General features: G+C 39.4%; 1 protein-coding gene across 1 annotated transcript in view; it reads right to left on the bottom strand.

Annotated features, from left to right (window-relative positions):
• The window catches only part of mipol1.L (mirror-image polydactyly 1 L homeolog), a 183,213-nt gene that overhangs the window by 47,128 nt on the left and 112,728 nt on the right, over positions 1–23,357 (bottom strand). The window contains exon 10 of the mRNA XM_018231144.2: positions 12,144–12,238. Coding sequence (XP_018086633.1) covers positions 12,144–12,238 — 95 coding nt within the window. The remainder of the gene's footprint in view (positions 1–12,143; positions 12,239–23,357) is intronic.

Raw genomic sequence — 23,357 nt, 5'->3', positions numbered from 1 at the left:
TTTGGATTATTTGGATAAAGTGGAGTCTATGGGAGCTTTCTGGATACTATTTTTCCGGGTTAATAGATCCCACACCTGTAGTAGTAGTAGTGAACAAACTGCCCGATCTGACATTGCCCAAAGCACAGTCAACTTCATGAAACATAAAAGACAGAAACACAAAAAGAACGGTCAACGATCCGTTCTAAAAACCTTGAATGACCCCAAGAATATGGCACGTGTGTAACTGTCACAGAAGAATGAATTCATTGGAATTTTCAGATGACAATCCTACACGTCATATTGTCAACAAATCATAAAGATTTGTCACTATGACTTTCAAAACAGAATTTGCAGGACCTGGGGATCTTCCAGATTAGGGATCTTTCCATAATTTGTATCTTTATACCTAAACCCCTATATGCAATAAACGGCACTACTTTTGGCCAGTAACCCACAGCAACCGATAAGACATTTGTTTTTAAACAGGTGGCCAGTAAATTCTACCTGCTGATTGGTTGCTATGGGTTATCGCACCTGGGCAAACATAGTACCTTGTCTACTAGAAAATCATTTAACATGAAATAAACCCAATAGGCTGGTTTAACTTCCAGTAAGTATTAATTACATCTTAGTTTGGATCAAGTACAAGGTGCTGTTTTATTATTACAGAGAAAAAGGAAATCATTTGTTAAAATGTGGATTATTTGGATAAAATAGAGTCTATTGGAGATTACCTTTCCATAATTCAGCACTTTCTGGATAACGGATCCCATAGTTGTATAACATCTGCAGAAGGTAGAAGACTAAAATCATTTTGCTGTTCACTACTGTTTTTGGGACTTGATTTCTGATGTTGTGGCATGTCTTTTGTCATGATTAGCACAGGCCTAAACCGGCAATAAAGCATCTGCCCAAGTCTACAAAAACAGGAGAAAACTAGTGACGACCTTTGTAAATGCCTCATCTGCAGCTTATATAAAAAGGGGAAAAACAGAATTAATGGTCCGACAACATCTGTGTGTAATTTGCATTTGCTCACCCTAAAAGAAATCACCAAAGGCACCTTTTATTTCCTGCCAAGACAAATGTCACATCCAAGTGCTGAAAGAGTGAGAGTGAAGAGTAAAGAATATACATTATGATAAGCTAAGGAAGTCGCATTGTGCAATGCAGAGAGCACAAACAGGACAAACCTGATCTCCAGGTTACAGTTATAAAGCAAAATAAAAAAAAAAAGATATAGACACATTCAGTGGGTCGTGAGTAATAAACAGATGTTAATAAGGAGCTGTGCCTATTGCTGAACTCTTTCTGACCCGCCGCTATACATGCACCGCTTCTGACTTTCTGAAACTTGAACTTGAAGCTCTCAGGCAGCGCCAGTTGAATTTATATAGGTTATAATGTGAAGGCATGAATGCGTGTGACATCTGTGAAACAGGATCACAAACCTACATCGACATTTGATTCATCAGGGCCGATCAGGAAATAAGTAGCTGAAATAATGTGTTATTCATATAACTAGGAACATTCAAAGTGTGCAACACTGAGGATAATCCACCTTTTCATCATAATCCCAGCAGCCATTTTATTATTATTACTACACTTCACCTCAATTGACCACTTCCATTTCACGACTGCCCTAACGGTGTATCATTCAGTGCCGGGATTAATAGCTCTACAACTCTATAGTTCCAAATCCAAATGTGTGTGAGAGACCTAGTGATAATGAATGCAGTAGCAAAAATGATAAAGTAAAAAATTGTTTATTTAGGACATAGTAGCCTAAGGCGTTTTGTACCAAACGGGCACTTACGCATAGACTGTCTATGAGTAAGTGCCCGTTTGGTACGAAAAGCGTTAGGCTACTATGTCCTGAATAAAAAATGTTTACTTTATAATTGTTGCTGCTGCATTCATTATCACTAGGGATGCACCGAATCGACTATTTGGGATTCGACCGAATCCCCGGTGAAAGATGCGCAGAATACCGAACCGAATCCTAATATACACATGCAAATTAGGGCCAGGAAGGAAAATTAGGATTCGGTTTGGCCAGGCACAAGGATTTGGCTGAATCCTGAACCAAATCCTGGATTCGGTTCATCCCTAATGATCATTAGATCTCTCACACATATTTGGAACTATAGTAACCCATTTCACTGGGGTTCAATGTGTTGAGACCATAATGTAACTATTTGGAACTCTTTTTTCCTAAGCAATCTTACATATTTACTTCACCCTGAGAGCAGATTTACATGCCAATACATCAAGAGTACTTTCTCCAACTCTATACCCTAAAGTGCCTGTACAACTGTATGTGTTTCTTAACCTATTCTTAGTCTAGGGCCACAAGGGGGGGGGGGGGTGTGAACTCTGATGGCTGATTTCAGCCCTGCCTCCTCTCTCTTCTTCATTGAATCTTTTTGGCGCATACAGACTTGGGGGACTTTGGTGAAGAACAGCGAGTCTTTGCAATTTCAGCTGAAATCCTCCAAAATTTGTTTCGCGACAAGCCAATTCAATGCAGAAGAGAGTAGGCTACTGTCCGTTGTAGGCCTGAAATCAGACAGTAATTTCAGCTAGATGATTTCAGCCCCTATGTGGCCCTAGCCTTAATGGTACAGGGACATGTGCTTGAGCCTAAACCCGTACGTAAAGAATTCCTCATGTACTGGCATAGTTTCTATAGACAAAGTGGACTCTGCAACTGCAGGGGGGCCCAGCAGGTATAGGGGCCCCATCAGGCCCTAATTCATATACAATATGAATAAACATTGGTAAAACAAGTCAACCTCTAGATATTTGGGGGCCTGAAAAATAATTTGCTGTGGGGCCCAATAATATCTAGTTAAGCCACTAGTTTTGCCATATCCGTATCTACAGCTATGATAAAACTATGAGGATTGTTCCAGCTATAAATTACATCATGCCATAAATAAAAATAAAGGTGTAGTGGCCTTTATAGCTCCCAGATGATCACTATTATAGATTAGATCAGGGATCCCTAAGCAATGGCTCATGAGGAACATGTAGCTCATCGCCACCTTTAATGATGATTATTATTTTAATCGATGTCTTAGAGGCATAAAGACACAGGTTTCCTCCAAACAGAGCCCACTGCAGGCTAGCACTAGTGCATATGGGGTGACAAATAGCCAATCAAATAAAATTTCAGTGTGGCTTACAGGTAAAAGAGGTTGGGAACCCCTGGCTTAGATTGTAAGCTTCACTTGGGCAGACTGATGTCGGTTAGGCCAGCTTTGCCCTTTAAACAGCACTCCATGTTCACCACTAATGATACTTAGATAAACCACTAAGTGACAAGGGAAACATAAAAACAAATATGCTGTGAGTAGTATTACTCCAAATGAACTATTGGCCACTTTTATTATTTGCATTTTTCCCAACATTACTATGACTACATTAATTTACAGGGTCTTGCCTGAGCAAAGATACAGAGACAAGAGTCAAGCATGTCCCGTGCCCTTTATTGCTTGCAATTAACACAATACATATATTTTGTAGACACATTATTTAATCTGGAATCCATAGACATTGAGAGGAGGTAAAGAAAGTTGTATACAGTATAAAGCTGGCCACAGATGCAAAGATCGTACGATTCAAGGTACAATCGAAATTTCCCATCTCCCGACCTGCCACTAACATTCAGATCAAATAAAGTACAAAAGAACAGATCAGCCAATGTTCTGCCCCTGACAGCAATCGTATGAAAGTTATGTCCAACCAAAGCTGGTGACAGACTCCCACAATCGGCAATACATGCAGAGATATTACCCGCAGCCGACAGAAATCTTTTAACCTGTCCAAGAGACCAAACGACCGATCTCCGCCGGACGAAAAATTACGGGACTCTCCACACACAGTCCGAAAATCAAACAAATCCTCGATTCGTACGATCAGATCTTTGCGTCAATGGCCAGCTTAACTCTTATAGTAAGCTTATTGTGGTACAACTATTTCTCTAATGCAACAAAAATAACACAAGTATATATTTATAAAAATAAAACTGCTGCTTCCTTTGTCCATTACTATTCTCCTTTGCATGTTGTATGCTAGTCTTCCAAAGACGAGAGCCTCATAGAAAGATGAGTAATAAAATGTAGCAGTAACTATACATTTGTAGCCTTACAGAGCATTTGTTTTCAGATGGGGTCGGAAACTCAGAAGAAGACGGCAAATAATTTGAAAGACTAGTGAAAACAAAAAATGAAGGCCAGTTGCAAAGTTGCTTAGAATTAGTCATTCTGTAACATTCTAAAAGTTAACTTTAAGGTGAACCACTACTTTAAACCACATCTTGCACCATGTGAGAAATAATGTCCTGGGTGTTTTTGGTAAAATTCAAACGACTATTGATTACCCATAAACAAACAAACAAAAGCTCTGACAAGCAAAATTCATAAAAACAAGAATATTCCGATTTTGATAACTCTCACCCTTACTGTTAAAATTAAAATGGGTAGTTTCCTTTATATATATTTTTAGTGTTAAAAACTGGACTTTTATTTATTTATTTATTTTTTTACAGTTTTTGAATTATTTGTCTTCCTCTGCTTCTCTTTCCACTCTCAAATGGTGGTCACTAAACTCAGCAGCCAGAAAAAGAAAATAAACGATTGCTTTGTGACGATACAATTGCATTGCTACTTTTTATTACTTAGGTTTCTGTTGTTAGGGTAAATTGGACCCTAGCAACCAGCTGCTGAAGTAACTGAAATATCACTGTCTACGTCATACTAAAAGGAGAGTTAAAAGGGAAAGGCAACCCCAAAATTAAGATTTGCTTAATAAAAGAAAACATAAGTCAAGCAACTTTCCATTATACATTTATTTAATTTTTAAGTTATTTGTAAAAACAATCACTTTTGAAAGCAGTATATCCTTAACTCCTGGTTGTTACTTTTTAAACAATGTTGCAAAAGTCCCCAACAAAGACAGGTCTGTTAATCAGCTACCTTATCTGATATTGTATAAACCATCAGTGCAGAGAACAGGCAGACACTGCTTTCAATAGCATTTAGGGTTGCCACCTGGCCCGTATTTTACCAGCCTGGCCGGTAAAAATGATGGTTGATCCCAATGTTATTAATAGGGAAAAAAAAGATAAATATATAGGAAGCCTGGTATTTTTTTCCAGAAAAGGTGGCAACCCTAATAGTATTACATATTCAAATAACTTAAAAAACATAGAAAATTTGTAATGAGTGTATATTGCAAAGTTTTCTTTTGTTAGGAAAAACAAAATATTGTTTGGGTTGACATTCCCTTTAAAGGTTACCTAACCCTTTAGGGCAGAGACACACGCTCAGATTCGGGGAGATTAGTCGCCCAGCAACAAATCTCCTCTTCTTTGGGGTGACTAATCTTCCCGAACTGCCTCCCGCCAGCTAGAATGTAAATCGCCGGCGGGATTGCGATTGGTGCGATTCGCTATCCGAAGTCGCCTTAAGTTGCCTCACGAGGAAACTTCCGACAACTTCGGAAAATGAATCACTCCAAGTGCCATCCCGCTGACAATTTAGATTCTAGCTGGCGGGGAGGCAGTTCTGGGAGATTAGTCGCCCGAAGAAGAGGCGATTTATTACTGGGTTACTAAATCTCCCCGAATCTTAGCGTGTGCCCTGACCCTTAAGCTGTAGAATACATTCAAGTAGCCCACACTGGATTCAGTCAATATACACTGTTGTCTATGTTTAATGCCTTTGTATTTAGAAGTAGGGGTCACAGCACCCTCAAAGACAAGAGAACCATAAGAAGTGATTTTGGTGTGGGAGTAAATCTCTCAGATTTTTAATGCAGTTCACAGGACTCTTAAGGGTAAGGGCTCACCTGGAGATTCAGGGAGATTTAGTCGCCTGTCGACTAATCGACTCTTCAACTTCTGCCTCCCGCTGGCTAGAATGTAAATCGCGGGTGGGATGATTATCGGTACACTTCGTTATCCGAAGTCGGCCAAAGTTGCCTCACGAGGAGACTTTGGATGACTTCGGAAAACGAACCGCTCTGAGTGCCATCCCGCCGACGATTTAGATTTGTAGCCGGCGGGGAGGCAGTACAGGGAGATTAGTCGCCCCAAAGAAGAGGCTATTAGTCATTGGGTGACTAAATCTCCCCAAATCTCCAGGTGTGCCCTTACCCTTAGGATGAGCAACTAGCACCTTGGGAGGTAAGTCAAATACATGTGGGATGTGGGGGGGAGAGATAAAGGGACAATTATGTGGTGTTGGTGGTGAGATTAATAGAGTGAAATGACTGTGGAGCAGAGGGCAGTGAAACACCTAGGGGGAAAAAATGAGACATAAGAGAGAGAGAGACAGGCGTGTATAAAATGCCCCTCTATATAGTATAAAGTTCATATACTGTTGTTTGTTAGCTCAGTTTTCAAGTCCATTTTCAAAAGATTATTCCATCATGTGTATCCCATAGTAGTGCTGCATTTTCCCTTGATGTTTATGAACTCTGACCTCTAACTAAATCACTTAAATCACAAAACATAGCCATAATGCAATGTTGCTTTCATTGCTCTTACAAGTCTACTTTATGGATGGTTCAATTGATAACAGCCACATCTCATTTTTTCCATGGCAGGTGAGGGAGAACAGGATGTTGGTGCAGGCTGGACATGGTGCCTGCAAAACATGGAGCAAAGCACTTCAAGCATGACTTTAATCCTTCTGGCATCACACTTGTATTGCACCTGGGCTACTAGTAAATATATAAAGAACTCACAATGAATCCCCAAGGAACAATGACTGTATTGATTGTATTTACAAAGTTTCTTATTTCAGTATGATAAAGCTTGTATTCAATTAAAAGTTCCCCTTTAAGAGAATTCCCAAGAAAACGTGGTAAAGCAGATTTGCATTTTTTCTCTGGGGCAGCTAATTTGTCTACCTCTACTTGTGTAAATGATGATATCCCATCGCATGTTGCTGTATAACTGAAACAAACCCTTGGTTTCCAGAGAAGTCACAGGGAGGAGGGGGTGGTTGTCTAGGTGAGAAGACAATTCCTGGAATGTCCAAAGATGTCAACAGCTCCAATGTCATGTGGACGATAAGCCACTTCGGTCCTTTTTAAAACTTATTTCATGTTACCATTTAGTGTAAATAGGACTTGAGGTTTAAATAAATCCAGGACTGGATCATTATCACCCTCATTACATAGGTTGGTTGATGTTTCTGGATGTTGTACCCATCAAGTTGCAAGAGAACAGCTACATTGTGAGCTGATCCACAGCCTAGGAATCTGCGCTGGTGGGGAGCTGTTTGGACCTTTGTATACTTGGAATGCCAGGGCCTATTTCATATCCCAGTCCAGGACTGATGCCCATGGCTTCAAATTCATCGATGGGCATCATTTAGTAGCTGCTAAAAGGGCATACACAAACTCTCAGCTGACACTTGGCTGGAACTCTGACACTTGCTGAACTCAAATCCTTACTTATTGGTGATCCTAGAGTCAAACTGACAGGAACAGTATATTCTGGCCATTCTTGTAGGCCAAATTGCATTGGGTCAATTTATATGCCGGTAAATTGGGCTTTGTGTGTTCACCTTTAGGGCAATGGCACACAATTTTGCATTTATTCCTTCCCAAATAATGTGGCATCAAAAGCACAAAAAGAGGATTGCTCGAACAAGATGCTTGTCGGAAAATGATCACGTAAAAAAAGGCCACTGCCATTTTAGACAATTGGAAGCTGAAACTTTAGCAAGGAAGAATGTGATGTGCAAAACTTCAAAAATATCCCTTGTGCCATTTTCTTTATGACAATGACACACATGGAGCTTTGTTGAGGTGGCAGAAAGCAAGACAATTCCGTGCCACTGTGGGTGCTGTAAATCACTGCATTTAAACTGTATCATCAGACAAAAATACATCTAAAGGCATTTTTGTGCACCCACAACAGGAAGGATTGCCCGTTGGTTTCTGAAAGGGCTCTGCTGTCCCCATAGGTCAATGAAGAACAGTGTAGTGGAGGCTTCTGCATTTATATTGTTTACTCCAGGGAAATAAGATAATGTCAGTAGATGTTTATTTAACAGATAAGAATGAGAAATACAAGCAAATCAAGGAGTAATAAATCAGTCCGAAAAGGGTTATTATGCAAACTGCCACAATTACCAAACAGTAGATATTACACCAGTTGAAGTGGATATATACACTGTTTTCTCCACATATTTACCCTTAATAAAGCATGAAGTACAGTAAGCATTTCTAACGTTAGAGAATATTTCACCTCTGGGTATTTTGGCTGCCCACCATAGCATGAGGATGCAATCTTTCCTTTTTACAGTGCCACACACAGCACAACTGGCATTCAACAGAATGTAAAACGGGCTGCCAGTAGTTTCCTATGTTTTGATTGCCATGGTTCTTTTGAGATGATGGTGCCAATTACTAATGATCTGTGTGAGTCTGCACTTATACTCACGCATTGGGCCTTACTAGCAGAAAAGCCTCCATGAACAACAGCATCCGTGGGTTAGAAATACAAAACATCACAACTGCCACTATTATTTAAGGCTAGTACACACCTGTGTTCAGCAGGTGCATTAGACTGGACTAGTTGAACTTTGATCAGTCATTCTGACTAGTTACAGTCTCTTGCTGCCTCGTCATTTTTATGGTATTTATGTTGATCCATGCACCATAAAGTCTTGCTCTGGGTCCGATTAAACTTGCCAAACCGACAATCATAATCCCTGTTATCTCTAGTCAGCCACAGGGATATATGCTGAAAAATGATTCCTATGATCGGATTTTATAGCAGGAAGTGAGTGTTCCTTCATAAACAGGTTGCAAGAATAAAAACGTACGTTTGTCATATAATGCGTCTTTCAGTTCCGTGTAATTATCTGCCAAACGGTTGCATTAGGATGTAAAAAAGTGGATATGTGTGTGATGACCTCATTTGAGACTTTGTAAGTGAATGTTACCGTATTCTTGTAAAATGTTATTTTTATGTGTAAGGAGTATATCAAAGCATTCTACACGTTATAAAAGGTTGGTGAAGTTTCGTATGATATTTGATGCATGTAAGGCAAGGCGACCAATATCAGCAAACTACTTGGCTGGTCGATCTGCCAAGACGGAAGTTTTTGACTGGGCACCTTTGAAGGCACCCGAACATCGGCCAAGATTTACTGCTGAATCGTCACATAGAGGTGGAATTCTATTGTTTCTAACTGTATATCTGATTCAGCTATTAAAGTTTGTAATAAAAACAAAAGATGACTATGAAGATTTTCATTCATCCAGGTCATGGTATATCTAGTATAGGTAAATATAAAAAACTGGACTTGCTGAGTAATCATTGAAGACGTTTCACTACTCATCCGAGCAGCTTCTTCAGTTCAACTGCTCAACAGTTAGCTTTGTTAGATTTACCTATACTAGAAAAACAAAGGGTCTTTCCTTCAACCAATGGTTGCAAGTAAAGATCGTAATTGTTACGTGTATGACCAGCTTAAGTTCCCAGCATCAAAATATAAGACACTTTGTTGTTTTCATTTTTTAGATGGTGGGAACAATCGGATTTTAATGCTTGCATGGTCTGCTCTTAGAACATCAGGTAATCTGGTATTACTGTACATTTTTGATTTACTGCACTAATGTCAAATATTTTCAATTTCATATTTTTGAACCCTCCAATAGTCTTATTATTTGCAGGGAGATCCAAGTTGCCATGGGTAAATAAAGGGAGTGTTTATGAGAGTTCTGATGATTTTTTTCCGGGGGCTGAACAACGGAACAGGATGGAAAAACCAGTATGTTGAGCCTTCAACTTTATTGGACTGATTGACTTTTGAAATTGAGGTTTGCTGTATTTCAAGGCAAAAATTTTGGGATTCTGACCTTCCTGCTTAAATTTAGTCTGGATAGTTAATAAATCAGCCTCAAGTGATGACTTTGTAGTCACACATAAGTCAACAATTTTTTGCCTAGTGTGCAACCATATGTAGTCTCAGGACCAAACGATGCAGTACATTATGTTACAAAATGTTGCTCATGACAAATCCTTACAGAATATGGTCCAACAGGAGGAACTAGTGTTTTTGTTTCAATTTTATATTGCTATATTTCTATAAGCTTTATTACTTTCATGTTTAAAGAAGAACCAAACCCTACAAACAAATATGGCTAGAAATGCCTTATTTTATTTACTGAACTTACTGCACCAGCTTCAAGTTTCAGAATCTCTATAACAGTAATAATTCAAGCCTTCAAAGTTGTGCTCAAGAGGGGACTGATTTTGTTAGGAGAGTCTACGGCATGCACATGCTCAGTGGGCTCTGGGCAGCTGTTGAGAAGCAATCTTAGGGGTTGTCGCAAATCATGAAGCAGAAAATGAGGTACACATGTCATAGAAGTTTAAGCTACATACAGGGCTGATTATTAAATTCTGAAGCCACCTGCTCTGGTTTCTGAGCTCCCCTGTAAAGATAATCTAAATTAATTTTTAATCAGGTTCGTTCTGTAACTTTTTACATTCTATATTGTGTATGCAGTATATATATTCCTAAGATGAGAGCACAAGCTGTGATCAGAAGAAAAGAAGATGGGCAGCCACTGGAGGCATCTTTGGAGACACAGATCTTCCCTGCTAAAGGGCTGTGGTTGCCTTGGCTGGTACAGAAACCAAACATATTGTGCAGTATTTCTACCATGGCTCTTTAGTTAAGTTTTAGTTCTCCGTTAAGTGATTCCAGAGTACATAAGAGGTATAGCAACCACCCATGATGACAAGCCAGCATCCCAGCACATATTACAGAAGAGAGTATAATGGCTGGATCTTGGAATTGACACTTTAGGGGTGATTGCTGAGGCTGGCAAACTTCCTTCAAGAGTCTGCACTTAGGATCAGGTCAAAGATGTTCAATATGAGAATAGTATAAGAGGATACTAAAATGTATTAAAAGGTCAAAAGAATTGAAAAGTTATGCCGTTAGATCCAGGGTGAAACTTGTACACGACAACTGATAAAGTAGAGCAAGTGCAAGAGATCTAGGATACACTGCAATCAGAAAATCCACATATGTTTTCCCTGCTGAGTTCTAGGAATATAAAAAGTCAAACATAAGGGCCAAAATGGACTCGTTTCATCACGGTACATGATGTTGTTCACGTTACATTTATTTATATTAGTAATTTAATAAATCGCTGATTTTAGTTGATTTTAAACATGAATATGCCATATTCACTTTTAGTCTGGTTCACAGGAAGGACAATGTTATTTTCAGAATTTCCGCTGATTGTCTGTAAGTCAACCAAATGCCCAATGCAGAAACATATGCAGGGAATGTCCTTTTCATTGATGTGGTACAAACCTGGTGCCAGGGCTGAATTTAAGTGTGTTGCCACGCTACGTACACATGATTGATGACACACTCTAAATCTTTGCTACTGAATTAGTGCATCTCCATTACTGAAACTCTTCTACTCATGCACTACATTATTATAATTATTTGAATCTTGTTTCCTTCAGTCTGAGAATTCATAATTATAGCAAGCAGGCAGGACCCATTTTGTGGACTTTTTTTGTGACACCTTGCATCATCTCAGAATCTTGTTTGTGCACCAGAATGGGGGACCCGATGTCCATCCCCATGCCCTGGTTACACAATTAAATGGTGAAGAGAATGGGGGAATATGGGGAGAGCAGTGACATTGAGGAAGTGCTGAATGGAAAGTGAAAGTAATTGTCTGCCCCGCCTTTATGCCTAAGGCATAGAGGAGGGGCAGACAATATTTGATTGACAGCTGAGATTTTTAAATGAGCTTACAACAGCTATGAATGCTTTAATAAAAAATAGAAATTGGATTTCATGTTTAATTTGAAAAGGACTTTTATTATACAGATTTTTATGTCTGGGTGACAGGTCCACTTTAAGTCTCCAATGAGACAGGGTGAGTATAGGGGGAACACAAACAAAATGTCCTTCCATCAACAACACCCCCCCTGAAGTTGTCACACTAGGCTCTGGCTTAGGGGAACACACACAGCAAATACATATCTTCCAAGTGCAGAATTACATTCCAATCATCCTCTGATGGAGTTATAGTTCTGCAAGAAGTGACATGTTACATGCCTATAAGAAACTTCCATAATGACAAAGGGTAGACAAACATACCTGTAATACACACGCAGGGTCTCCAGCTCTTCCTCAAGCTTTTTATAGTTTTCATTCACCTTATCCTTATCTTGCTGGAGAAAGGTCAGTGCAACCTAATAAAGCAAAGAGAAAAATATCAGTGGCGGGAGCAGGGCAAATGAATAAAATGCATAAAACAATGTAGGGAAGGTGGCATTTACCACACCTTATGGAAAGCCATTCTACTGGCATAACAGTGTTGCTTTTAACGTTACCACATTACCATTTATTTGATCAGAATAATTATGCTTAATGGTAAACACTCAACAATATGTACATCTTAAGAAAATGAAAAATGCATTTCAGAGCACTTCAATGATTGGAATTTATGGATCCTGGGACAGAATGATGTGTTGGTTTCATGGGCACAACTACAGAGGAAACAGACCCTGCGGCTGCAGGAGTACAGGGTGCCCAATAAGGCCCTAATTAATGAGCAATTTCAACATAAATTGGTAAAACAGGTCAATCTCTTAATATGCTGGGGGCCCTAAAATTAATTTGTTGTGGAGCCCAGTATCATCTAGTTAAAGCCCTGGTTGGTTCTGCAAAGTGCTGGCTACAGGTGGCAATATACATACAGACCTGTGCATTTCCCCGACTATTCCCCATCAAGTTCTGTCTGCTGCAAAAATGCTGTATGTTGTGTTAACTGGGGTTGGAACAAAATAATGAAAGAAAATAAAAAGAGGCTTTGCCAAGAGGAAAGAAGTAGTAGGCCAGCTTCAAAATATAGCAATATATGGACAAGCAATCCCTGTTTTGTTTAAAGGGTAAGGTGTTTTTAGTAGCAGTATGCACAAAATGTTTCATTGCCCTTAATATATTGATAATGGGTTGAGTGCAGAGGAACTCTTGTATTTGTCTATATGTATTTTGTGGTCAAAACCTCATAGCACCCCCACTTAATGTTTTTGAAAATTATTGGTGAGCACAACTTTCCCTTGTTTGTTAAAATTTATACAGGAGCAGTGACCAGCTCCATGTTGTAGCTCCCACCCTTCCCAGCTATAGTCAGGTCATGCCACTAGCGGCCAATAAAAGGGCAGCCAAGTTTGGGAGTTTTACTTTGAAAGCAGAAAGTTGCAGGTAAAACTTAGAACCCTTGTGAAATGTATAATGAAGCAATAGAATAATTAATGAATCAGATGAAAATTGAGTGTTGGACTGGCCATATTGGGGATGACTTTGATGTAATTGGCCAGATTAAATATATTGCAATATATGGACAAACAATCCCTGTTTTGTTTAAAGGGGAAGGCATTTTTAGTAGCCTAAGGCACAAAATGTTTCAATGTCCTTAATATATTGAGTGCAGAGGACCTCTTGTATTTGCTTGGAGGAAGCTGGTTACCTCCATTATGTCATATAAAGAAGAGCTCGAGAAAGTACAGGTTGGCTGGCCATTGCCAAATGTTTTCTACTGGACTGAGGTCTAGTCTGCCTGTTCAATAAAAGATATTGTTTCAGTATGTAATTACTCCACTGCTTCTAATGGTTTGTCCTTGGGCAGAAGACTAACTATGCAGCTGCTACGGTCTCAGAAGGAATGCAACTGGTTGTATGGTACACAGCCCAACAGGCAGAAATGATTAAGATGCATGTGGACTTTTAAAGGCAAATTTTGTACTGCACATTTTTTTCTTGATGTTGACTTATGTCTAATGCATGCAGGCATTTCTCAGAACGAATAATCTTACTGAACCCTCCCTGGCTTAGTTATGAAAAATTGAAAATGTGTCTTATGATCTTTTCAATTAAGCCTTGCCATTCTGTACATGCTTACTGGCTGCACTTTAACTTGTGCCAAGGAAGCAGACTGAATGAGAAAAAAATCATATCCCGTTAAGCCCCAATAGCAAACAATCGCCATATGTCAAAACGAAGGTCCCCATCTGTGCCAGGTTCCAGGGAAGTGCCTTGTAACCCATCTTTTATGATTCCTAGTGCATCTTGTGCAAGGGACACGCTATAATGCTGCTGTCTTCGTTCCCCTGCTGCCACCTCACCTCTCAGACACCTGTTAGTCCCAGGTAAACTGCCAATAAAATAAATAACTGTGCATAAACGACACCTAACAACACTGTGAGATGATGCAACCTAAGAGGGAAGGGTTGGATTACCTGCCTCATTTACAAAGCAGCTGAAGTTATGATGTTCTCAACGTGAAACATCAGTGCAGCAAATGGTAATCACCTTTGGGCCTAGATGACTTTTCAAAATGTCACTGTGAAAGTAACATTTCTAAATTCTCTTGTAACATTGAATTGTAGTATTTGGGAAGATTTATGAGAATTTATCTCTGCTATAAATGGTAACTATATAGCATAATAATGTTCTCAGTGACATAACTAGACAATACCAGGCCCCACAGCAGAACCTTTTTAGAGTCTTGTCTTTGCGAACCTTGAGGGTGATGGTCTGCTTCTTAGGGTGGCCATAAACGGTCACATTAAAGCTGCAGATATCGGTCGTTTAGACCAATTCGACATCTTATCTGCCCGTGTATGGGGTGTTCCGACGGGTCTCCCTGATCAATATCAGACCAAAAATCAACCAGATATCGATCAGACAGATTAGATTTTTTTTGACGATCGAGTACCACATTGGCCAATGCAATCCGCGATTCTCAGAAAAAATCGAACCAGCCAAACAAGCAGATCTTATTGTGTATGGCCACCTTTACACAATCTGTGAAATTGTGCATCAGTCAGACCCCTAGCAGAACCTCTATACTTCTGACCCAACCTGGAAGCCACAAGGTCTTCAGACTGTATGGTAATGCCATGGTTGCTGTAACATGAGATAACTCAATAGTGAATAAGGTACCCTCTAATGTAAAATCTTATGAAAATATAATATCATTATATACCAAGAAGATACAGGTCATGGAACTCCAAGGTGACTTCAAATATCCTCATATTTTACAACAGGGGGTGCATTATTTAGTATTAATACACATGTTTCAGTGAGTCATGTGACAGAAATGACATTACTAAGCACTGATTATAACTGATGACATCACTTAGCACAGTTTATAAGGATATAATTTAAAGGATATTCATGGCTCTTGTACAAACACTAGAAATAATCTTCCATAAAGGAGAAGCTGTTATGGCACTTATTATTTTTATTTGTACAAGTATGGGAACTGTTATCCAGAATGACTTGGGTTTTTCCAGATAAGGGGTCTTTCTGTTTAAACATTCATTAAACCAGTTAGGTCAGCCTTCCTGTACTATAGAGTTTCTCGATAATAAGTTTCTGGATAACAGATCCCATACCTGTACAAGTAATTGCTATAGCACATGTTACACAGTGTGCAGAAACATATAGAGGGCAATATCTCCTTTGCAGCTCAGTGCTACACAAGCCCCTGCCTACAACACACACACGCAGTCTAAAAACAGCGATGCTTTCACTCATCATTCAGCTACACAAAAATTCCAAATGGTAATTTAGAGCCAGGTTAATAAACTAATGAAGTGTCAGCAGAAGTCATACTGAGAATTTTCCCTGTTGGTGGCATCAGGACAGTGAGAGCCTTCTTAAAACAGAAGGTATTCACATGCTCATTGAAACAAACATAGCATTACCTTAAGCCAAATAAATTAAGAAATTATAGAAGCAGACATGCAAACTACTTCTTTATAACCTTGTGGTTTAATAGGACAAATTACAGTTTCAGTCTCATTACATGTCACCAGTGCAAGATTCTAATGCAGTGCAAGGTCTTTGGTGCAGGGACCTCATCCCAACTGTGTATTAATTCTTAAAGTCTAATACAGCTATACCCCTGGTTGTGTAAAACTCTGTGATATATATATATATATATATATATATATATATATATATATATATATTATATATATATATATAAAAATATTGAAACATGTCTATTTTGAACCTAAGAAGGCTTTCACTCCGTGGTGGAACGACCAGAGGTGGGTGTGAATGAACCCTGGTCCCTGATGGTGGTGATGACAGTGATCATGCAATTATCAGTAGGGGACAGTAGCAGGTGACAGGTAGTTGCTGGGGGAATAAGGGCATGGTGGGTCCAAGTTCATTTGCATTTTGTCCCCAGGCCTGCTGAAGCCTAATTCTACTACTACATGAGCTGCTGCTACTACTACTAACACTTACTACTACTACTGCTACGCAACCAAAAGATATCAATTCATGTTGTTTTAAGTGCAAATGTTTTTAGTTTACAAAATTGTTTGATCAGTCACAAAACCATACCTTTTAGGACAATGGCACAGTCTCCCATGTCAACTCACCTGCATTTTTCTGTAGTCACCCTAATTAAAACCCCACCCACAGACACCTACAGTAAAAGCCCAGTCACCTGCTGTCAGTAATTTGCACCCTAATATAAATGACATTGAAAGTGCCACCAAAATCTTCAGAAGCAGTTGGATCATGTAGCCCTGATGACTGGGGTAGAGAAGGCCAGGGCAAGATGCATCGTGATATAAAGCAACGGTCCTTTTTTTGCCCCAGGGACTGGTTTTCCAAGGACCAGGGGGAAGGGGGGAGTTGGGGTGTTGCATAATAAAGTACAAACTAGTCACAGTGCATATATAACATATGTATACATACAAAAACGTTTGTTTTTTGCTTTGCTCGTGGGCTAGCTAAAAACAAAAAACCATGCAAACAGTATTATGGTCATTTTGGCAATCGGTAGAAAGCTTCCTGGGATTCACACACTGGGTTCTCATGGTTCATATGTGTGATGCTTGCAGGGAAATGGCCTGCTGTCTTTTGCGACCCCCCCCCATTTACCTGCCACACTAAGCTCGCAGGTAAATGGGCCCGTTTTCTTTGTAGCTGCGGCCAAAGGCAACCTAGTTCAGTGGCCCCGTTTGGCACAGCCCGGGGGTTGGGGACACCTAATATAAAGGGATCAATGTTTAGTGTCTCTTGGCAAAGGGAAAAATGGCATTTACCCAACACAGGAATTCAGGTGATTGCCATTGGAATAAGTGAGGAGCCATTCTTGGGTGCATTTTTACAAGATGTAAAAGTACAAACACAGGGAGCAATACTGCAATAAATATGCACAGTAAAAATATACATGGTCATAGAGATTAAGTGTCACATGTAAAGAGACACGGGAGGAAGGAAGTTCCCTCTTCATGCTCCATAAAGGTTGAGAAGCCCTAAGGATTTTGCTGTGGGGCTCAGTCATTATTCATTACCCCAATTTCTTTATAGGGTACAGCTCACAAACTGGAGGGCCTGGCGTTTATAATCAATGCTAATGCTGATCCTGGTTCCAATAAAAAATAATTTGTTTCTATGTGTTTCAGTCAAAGTTCCCACTACACTGTGTGAATCCCCAGTCCCCCAAGCAGCTACTGGGTCTGCTGTTGTTTCACTTGCACCCCTAACTAGAATGTGCACCTTTTTAATAGATGGCATTTGATAAACCTTATACCCAATGAAAACTGTGCAATGAACTTTCTGCCAGCCGGAATGAACAAGCACTCAGTGTTGTGACAATGAGTAACATTTATCTGTGAGTCACTAAGCTTCAAATGCCAGTTTCTTTAACTCTGAAACCTACTGTAGGACTGTAACGCCTGTTTGGGAATTTGGAATTTCTTTGACTTCCTCATTGGAAACTGACGTAAATGCATTTAGACTGGAGGAATAGAAGGCGTTTTCTTCTGATGTGGAATGAAAGAAGCCATTTGCTGCATTAAAAATGGATGACGTGAGATTTTATTTTATTATTAAATACGGTAACTTTAGGATGTGACACCTAGATGTTTATTTTGTTAACCTGTTTTATTTGAAATTCTGTATAGCTCACAAGTATAATGATACAAAGACTATATGGCATCAGGAGATATTTTTAACTCCTTCTTTTAACTGATAAATTTATGTTTATAACACAGGTATGGGACCTGATCTCCAGAATGGTCAGGACCGGGGGTCTTCCAGATAACAGATCTTTCCAGAATTTGGATCGCTATACCTTAAGTCTACTAGAAAATCATGTTAACATTAAATAAATCCAATAGGCTGGTTTTGCTTCCAATAAAGATTAATTATATCTTAGTTTGGATCAAGTACAAGGTACTGTTTTATTATAACAAGGAAAAAGGAAATGATTTTTAAAAATTTGGATTATTTGGATAAAATGGAGTTTATGGGGGACGGCCATTCTGTAATTCATAGCTCCCTGGATAAAGGGTTTTCCATATCTGTACTGTTTTAAAAGTAAATAAGTCCAATGAGCACCATATACAGGCATAGGATTTATTAGGAATGCTTGAGATCTGGGATTTTCTGGAAAAGGTATAATTTCCTAATTTGGATCACCGTACTTAAGTCTGTGGAAAATCATTTAAACATAAAACCCAATAGGATTCTTTAGTTACCAATATGGATCTATGCATCTTAGTTTGGGTCAAGTAAAAGCTAATGTTTTATTTTTACAGAGAAAAATTTAATCATTTTTTAAAATGAGAATTATTTGCTGAAAATGTGGGAGATGGCCATGACCCACTTGACATCACCAATTATAGGTAATGACATCACTAAGCACCATTCACAAAGACACATTTCACAGGTTATTTATGGATCTTGTGTATTATAAGAATTATAGCTAACAGGTCAACTATTTTCATGTGCCTTTAAATAGGGACTTAATAGTTTCACAAATATATGGATGGTTTTGGAAAGAGAAAGAGTATGGCCCCATAGCAAATACTGCACCAGGAAAGTCTGTAGATAAACACCTGCAAAAGGCCATTACAGACTGAAAGGTATCAATGTGAACTGTTTGCTGTAGCTTTCCAATGCAACTGTTTTGTAGGAAGGCCCGTGCATGCCCAGTCTTTTGCACTTTTAAATCCATCTCTCTTTTGCAACTGGACAAAGACAAAAGTCTGGTTTAATATTTAAACTACATGGAGTTGATAACAGGTGATTTTTATTATAGTTCAATTTCATGACAGAGCAAATTGATTTCAAGAAGAAAAATGGAATATGTCAATGATAAGAGGATATTTTCCCATGCAATAAAATATGTATGTGTAACTTTATATATATATATAATGTTATAGGTATGGGACCCGTTATCCAGAATGCTCGGGACCTGGGGTTTCCTGGATAACAGATCTTTCCATAATTCAGATCTTCATACCGTACAGCTACTAGAAAATCATGTAAACATTAAATAAACCCAATAGGCTGGTTTTGCCTCCAATAAGGATTAATTATATCTTAGTTGGGATCAAGTACAAGGTACTGTTTTACTATTACAGAGAAAAAGGAAATAATTTTTAAAAATTTGGATTATTTGGATAAAATGGAGTCTACGGGAGATGACCTTCCCATAATTCGGAATAACAGGTTTCCACGTATATGTGTGTTATGTGGAATATGGAATAAAAGCATTTTTGAATGGAAGTGCGTGCAAGAAGTCTTTATTATATAAATTTTTATTATTTTATTTTATATATATATATATATATATATATATACACACACATACAGGTGACGGCACTCCTAGAAAAAACAAAAAGTATAAAAAGGCAATGGTGCTGATTAAATCAGGTTTATTTTATCCGACATTTCGGTTCTATACTAGAACCTTCCTCAGGGAAAAACACCAAACAGTTTGAGTGTCCTAGCGGCACGAAACGCGTCAGGCGAGAGATGATTATATAAATAAAGTATTCATTTTTTTATCTACAAACTTTGGTCTGATCAATATGTGAGTTATCAGTGTGCCCTGCACCAAAATTTACGCTTTGGATACGGATTGTCCACTCCCCTGAGCTGAGGGCCTGGAGCACCTGGGCCACGTTTCTATCTTGGTAAGTGATTTCACAAGTTTGAATTTGCTTTATGCTTAAAATGTTCCCAGTGCACTTATCACTGCCTGCATATATTTTATCCTATTAGCTTTTGCATATGGACTGGCACTGCATGAGTTAACATTATAGTGCTGTTTTAGGGCAGACACACATGCTGCTATTTCGGGAGATTAGTCGCCCAGGGACAAATCGCTTCTTCTTCGGGCAACTAATCTCCCTGAACTGCCTTCCCGTCGGCTAGAATGTAAATCGGCGGGATGGAACAAGGAAACTTCGGGCGACTTCGGCAAGGTGAAGAGATCTGAGCACCATCCCGCTGGGGATTTACATTCTAGCCAACGGGAAGGCAGTTCGGGGAGATTAGTCGCCCGAAGAAGAAGCGATTTGTCCCTGGGTGACTAATCTCCCGAAATAGCAGCGTGTGTCTCTGCCCTTAATGGTATAAAATTTTGTAATTTCCCCACCATATTTCTTAAGTACCCAATTCCCATTTTTCCCAGACATCTCCTAATAAAGTTTATGGAGAAGAGCTGGTGTCCCCCTTGTGCTTTGTGACCTGTATCTTTGCAGCAGCTGGGCCTGGAGTTCTCCATGAGAGAAAATGTCCTTATAACAGTAAGCTCTTGGGTGACGGCAGGTCATAAAACATTAACAGTTTTACCAATACAGGTATGGGATCTGTTCTCCAGAAACCTGAATTACGCAAAGGCCGTCTCCCATAGATTCCATTATAATCAAATAATCCAAATTTTAAAAAATGATTTCCTTTTCCTCTGTAATAATAAAACTGTACCTTGTACTTATCCGAGCATTCTGGTTAATAGGTCCCATACCTGTACTATTTGCTATATAAAATAAAAAAAAACTATTAAATTCTATTATAGCATGGAACTTGGTGTAATATTAAAGAGGAATACATATTTTAAGATTAGCATTCCTTTATGTTTGCAGAGAAAATACAACTGGGGAACTGTGCAGTCAGTGAAGAAGAGGGCCTTAATAGCTATCAATTTTATATTCCAGGTAATATTGTGGTCGAGTCCTTCTGAGCGAGCCGTTCAGGGCACCACTGAAAAGTTCAATTCATTCTGCCTGTAAAGACGGCCTTTCATTCTGAGGCTCACTTAATAAAGAGCAGCCTGAACTGAGCAAATGAAAGGGAACTCTACATAGGATATAGGAATTAATTCATAAATAAGTGGATGGGGACTCCGTGCTAGGCAAATAAATTCAAATACAACACCTTTACATAAACACACGGCCGGCTAATTAGTCAGGGATTGCAACAGGTATTTCAGATACTGGTGCGGAGAGGCTGATAAATTCAGGAGATTAGACTACAGAATATTTTGGGCCACTGTGCTAGTGATTTTACAGGTGTTAGGAATGCATTTTAATGTCAATACGTTGTATATTTTTAAACAAAAAAGGTTTTTTTTCTCTTTAACATATGCATACCATGTTAACCTTTTAGATTAAATAAAGATGTTCTTTGAGCTTATACTGCTTAGTACACATATTAGAAAGGCAGCAAATTGTAGAAGCGTGTACTTAAATAAACTGCTAAAGTGCTATGTCTATATAAACAGGATGCAGGGGACACCGCTAAGAAAATATAAATGAGAATGTACAGTTTGTGAACTGGATAAGGCAGAGATTTTCCCCTTTTTTCACACTCCGGCTGCTAAACTGCAATTCCCAGAATCAACAGCTTGTGGCTCCAGGGGGATGGAAGAAATTCTACCTCCATTGCTGAGAGATGCTGGGAGCTGGCATTCAAACAGCAGAGGGAGTTCCACAATAAACAATGTGGACTTTAATTAGATATACTGTAAAACAAGCAAGCTAACCCCCCCCAGGGGCAGCCAGTAGAGGGCTCCAGTCCAAAAAAATGATTCACAGTTAGAACTCCGTGGACCCTAGAAGTGGCTTAGCCCCGAACTACCTGCTGTAACAGTGAAAGTATCAGTTATAGATCAGCGTAACTATAGGTTACAGGACTCATAACAGTTGGGGAAGAGAAATCTCTTTTCTCATATATACTGAAATAGTCTTTTAGTTTGCAAACTTTAGTTTCCCGGCAACAGTCTCTATTGCTACACCCTACTGTGATGCCTTATGGAGAAGCCCTGGCAACCTAGAACAGATCTTCACATGTAGAACTGCAACAATCAAGTCTAACCAAGAGATCTCCCTTTAGTGCTACCTCTTCTACCTTATTTCTTAGGCTGCCACAATAGAAAACGAATTATCAATGAGCAGGTGTGTGCTGCTTGTCAGGGAACCCAAATGCTTAGATAACTTCTATTCTCTCCTACAATACAGGAATAAGCACATACATAGCAGCTATTATGGACCCCAGCGATGCTGACACTGCAAAATAAATGCTGATTTTTCTTTTTTTGAGCTGCCAGTGCCCTATACTCACCTGTGTTGTTTATCTGCTTCTTTGTATTCTCAGGTATTTGCTGGGGCCCCTCTAGCCATATAAAGTCGACTATAGCATTTATAACACCTGGGTGCCCCTTTAGAAAAAGCTCTCTACCAGGATGTTCCTATTTTCCCATTCATTGAATGAAAGAAAAGGATAAAGCCACAGTTCCCCAGCTAGAAACGAAACATTTCTGCACTCTCGGCCATATCAATCACCATCCAGCTGCGGTTGGAGAATAATCTCCAGCATCCACATAAGTGGCTGGGGAAGGGAGGTTAAAAGTGGAGGTTCATAAGTGTTACCATGCATGCCAAAATGGGGAATCATTGCAGAAGGAGGGCTGCAGGTTAAGGTTGATATATATGAATGATGAAATTGAATCATCCTTCTTGAGTCCTAACCAAAGGCATGGGCTCCGTTGCTCAAGTGTCCCAGGCCAGGCCACAGAACAGCATGAGCGGATAGGTCCACCTTCACCGAAGCTAGGGTGAGGCCCATCATCCCTGCCCATCCCTGCCCTCACTTTGCACGTTGGGCTTGGACATATACAAATAGATGCAGGCCTCTGTATTAGTGAATAGTCGGCGGCAAGAGGCACACAAGTGTCCCCCCTCCCAACCTATAGCTTGTGCATCATTCAGAAGTAAAAGGTATGGAGCAGCAGGAGGCGTATCATGCTTCAGGGCCCTGTCTTTACCTAAAGGACAGAATGGGCACCTAGGGGTGAAGATGACCCCTAAAGTGTTGTCTGTGCGCCAGCTCCCTAGTAGGCTAATTAGCACATACAAACTTGTTATAGCCTGCATATTAAACATACACTTTTTTACCAAAAAAATATACTGAGTAGAGCAGGGTACGAATTCTGACATATTTATATTTGTTTCTATATAGCCTCTGAGCTGAACTTATGGGGTTACTCCT

The sequence above is a fragment of the Xenopus laevis genome, chromosome 8L, assembly GCF_017654675.1.
Source record: "Xenopus laevis strain J_2021 chromosome 8L, Xenopus_laevis_v10.1, whole genome shotgun sequence".
In the NCBI taxonomy this organism is placed as follows: domain Eukaryota; kingdom Metazoa; phylum Chordata; class Amphibia; order Anura; family Pipidae; genus Xenopus; species Xenopus laevis.
Note: the sequence above shows the minus strand (reverse complement) of the source record. Positions and strands in the feature narration are given on the sequence as shown.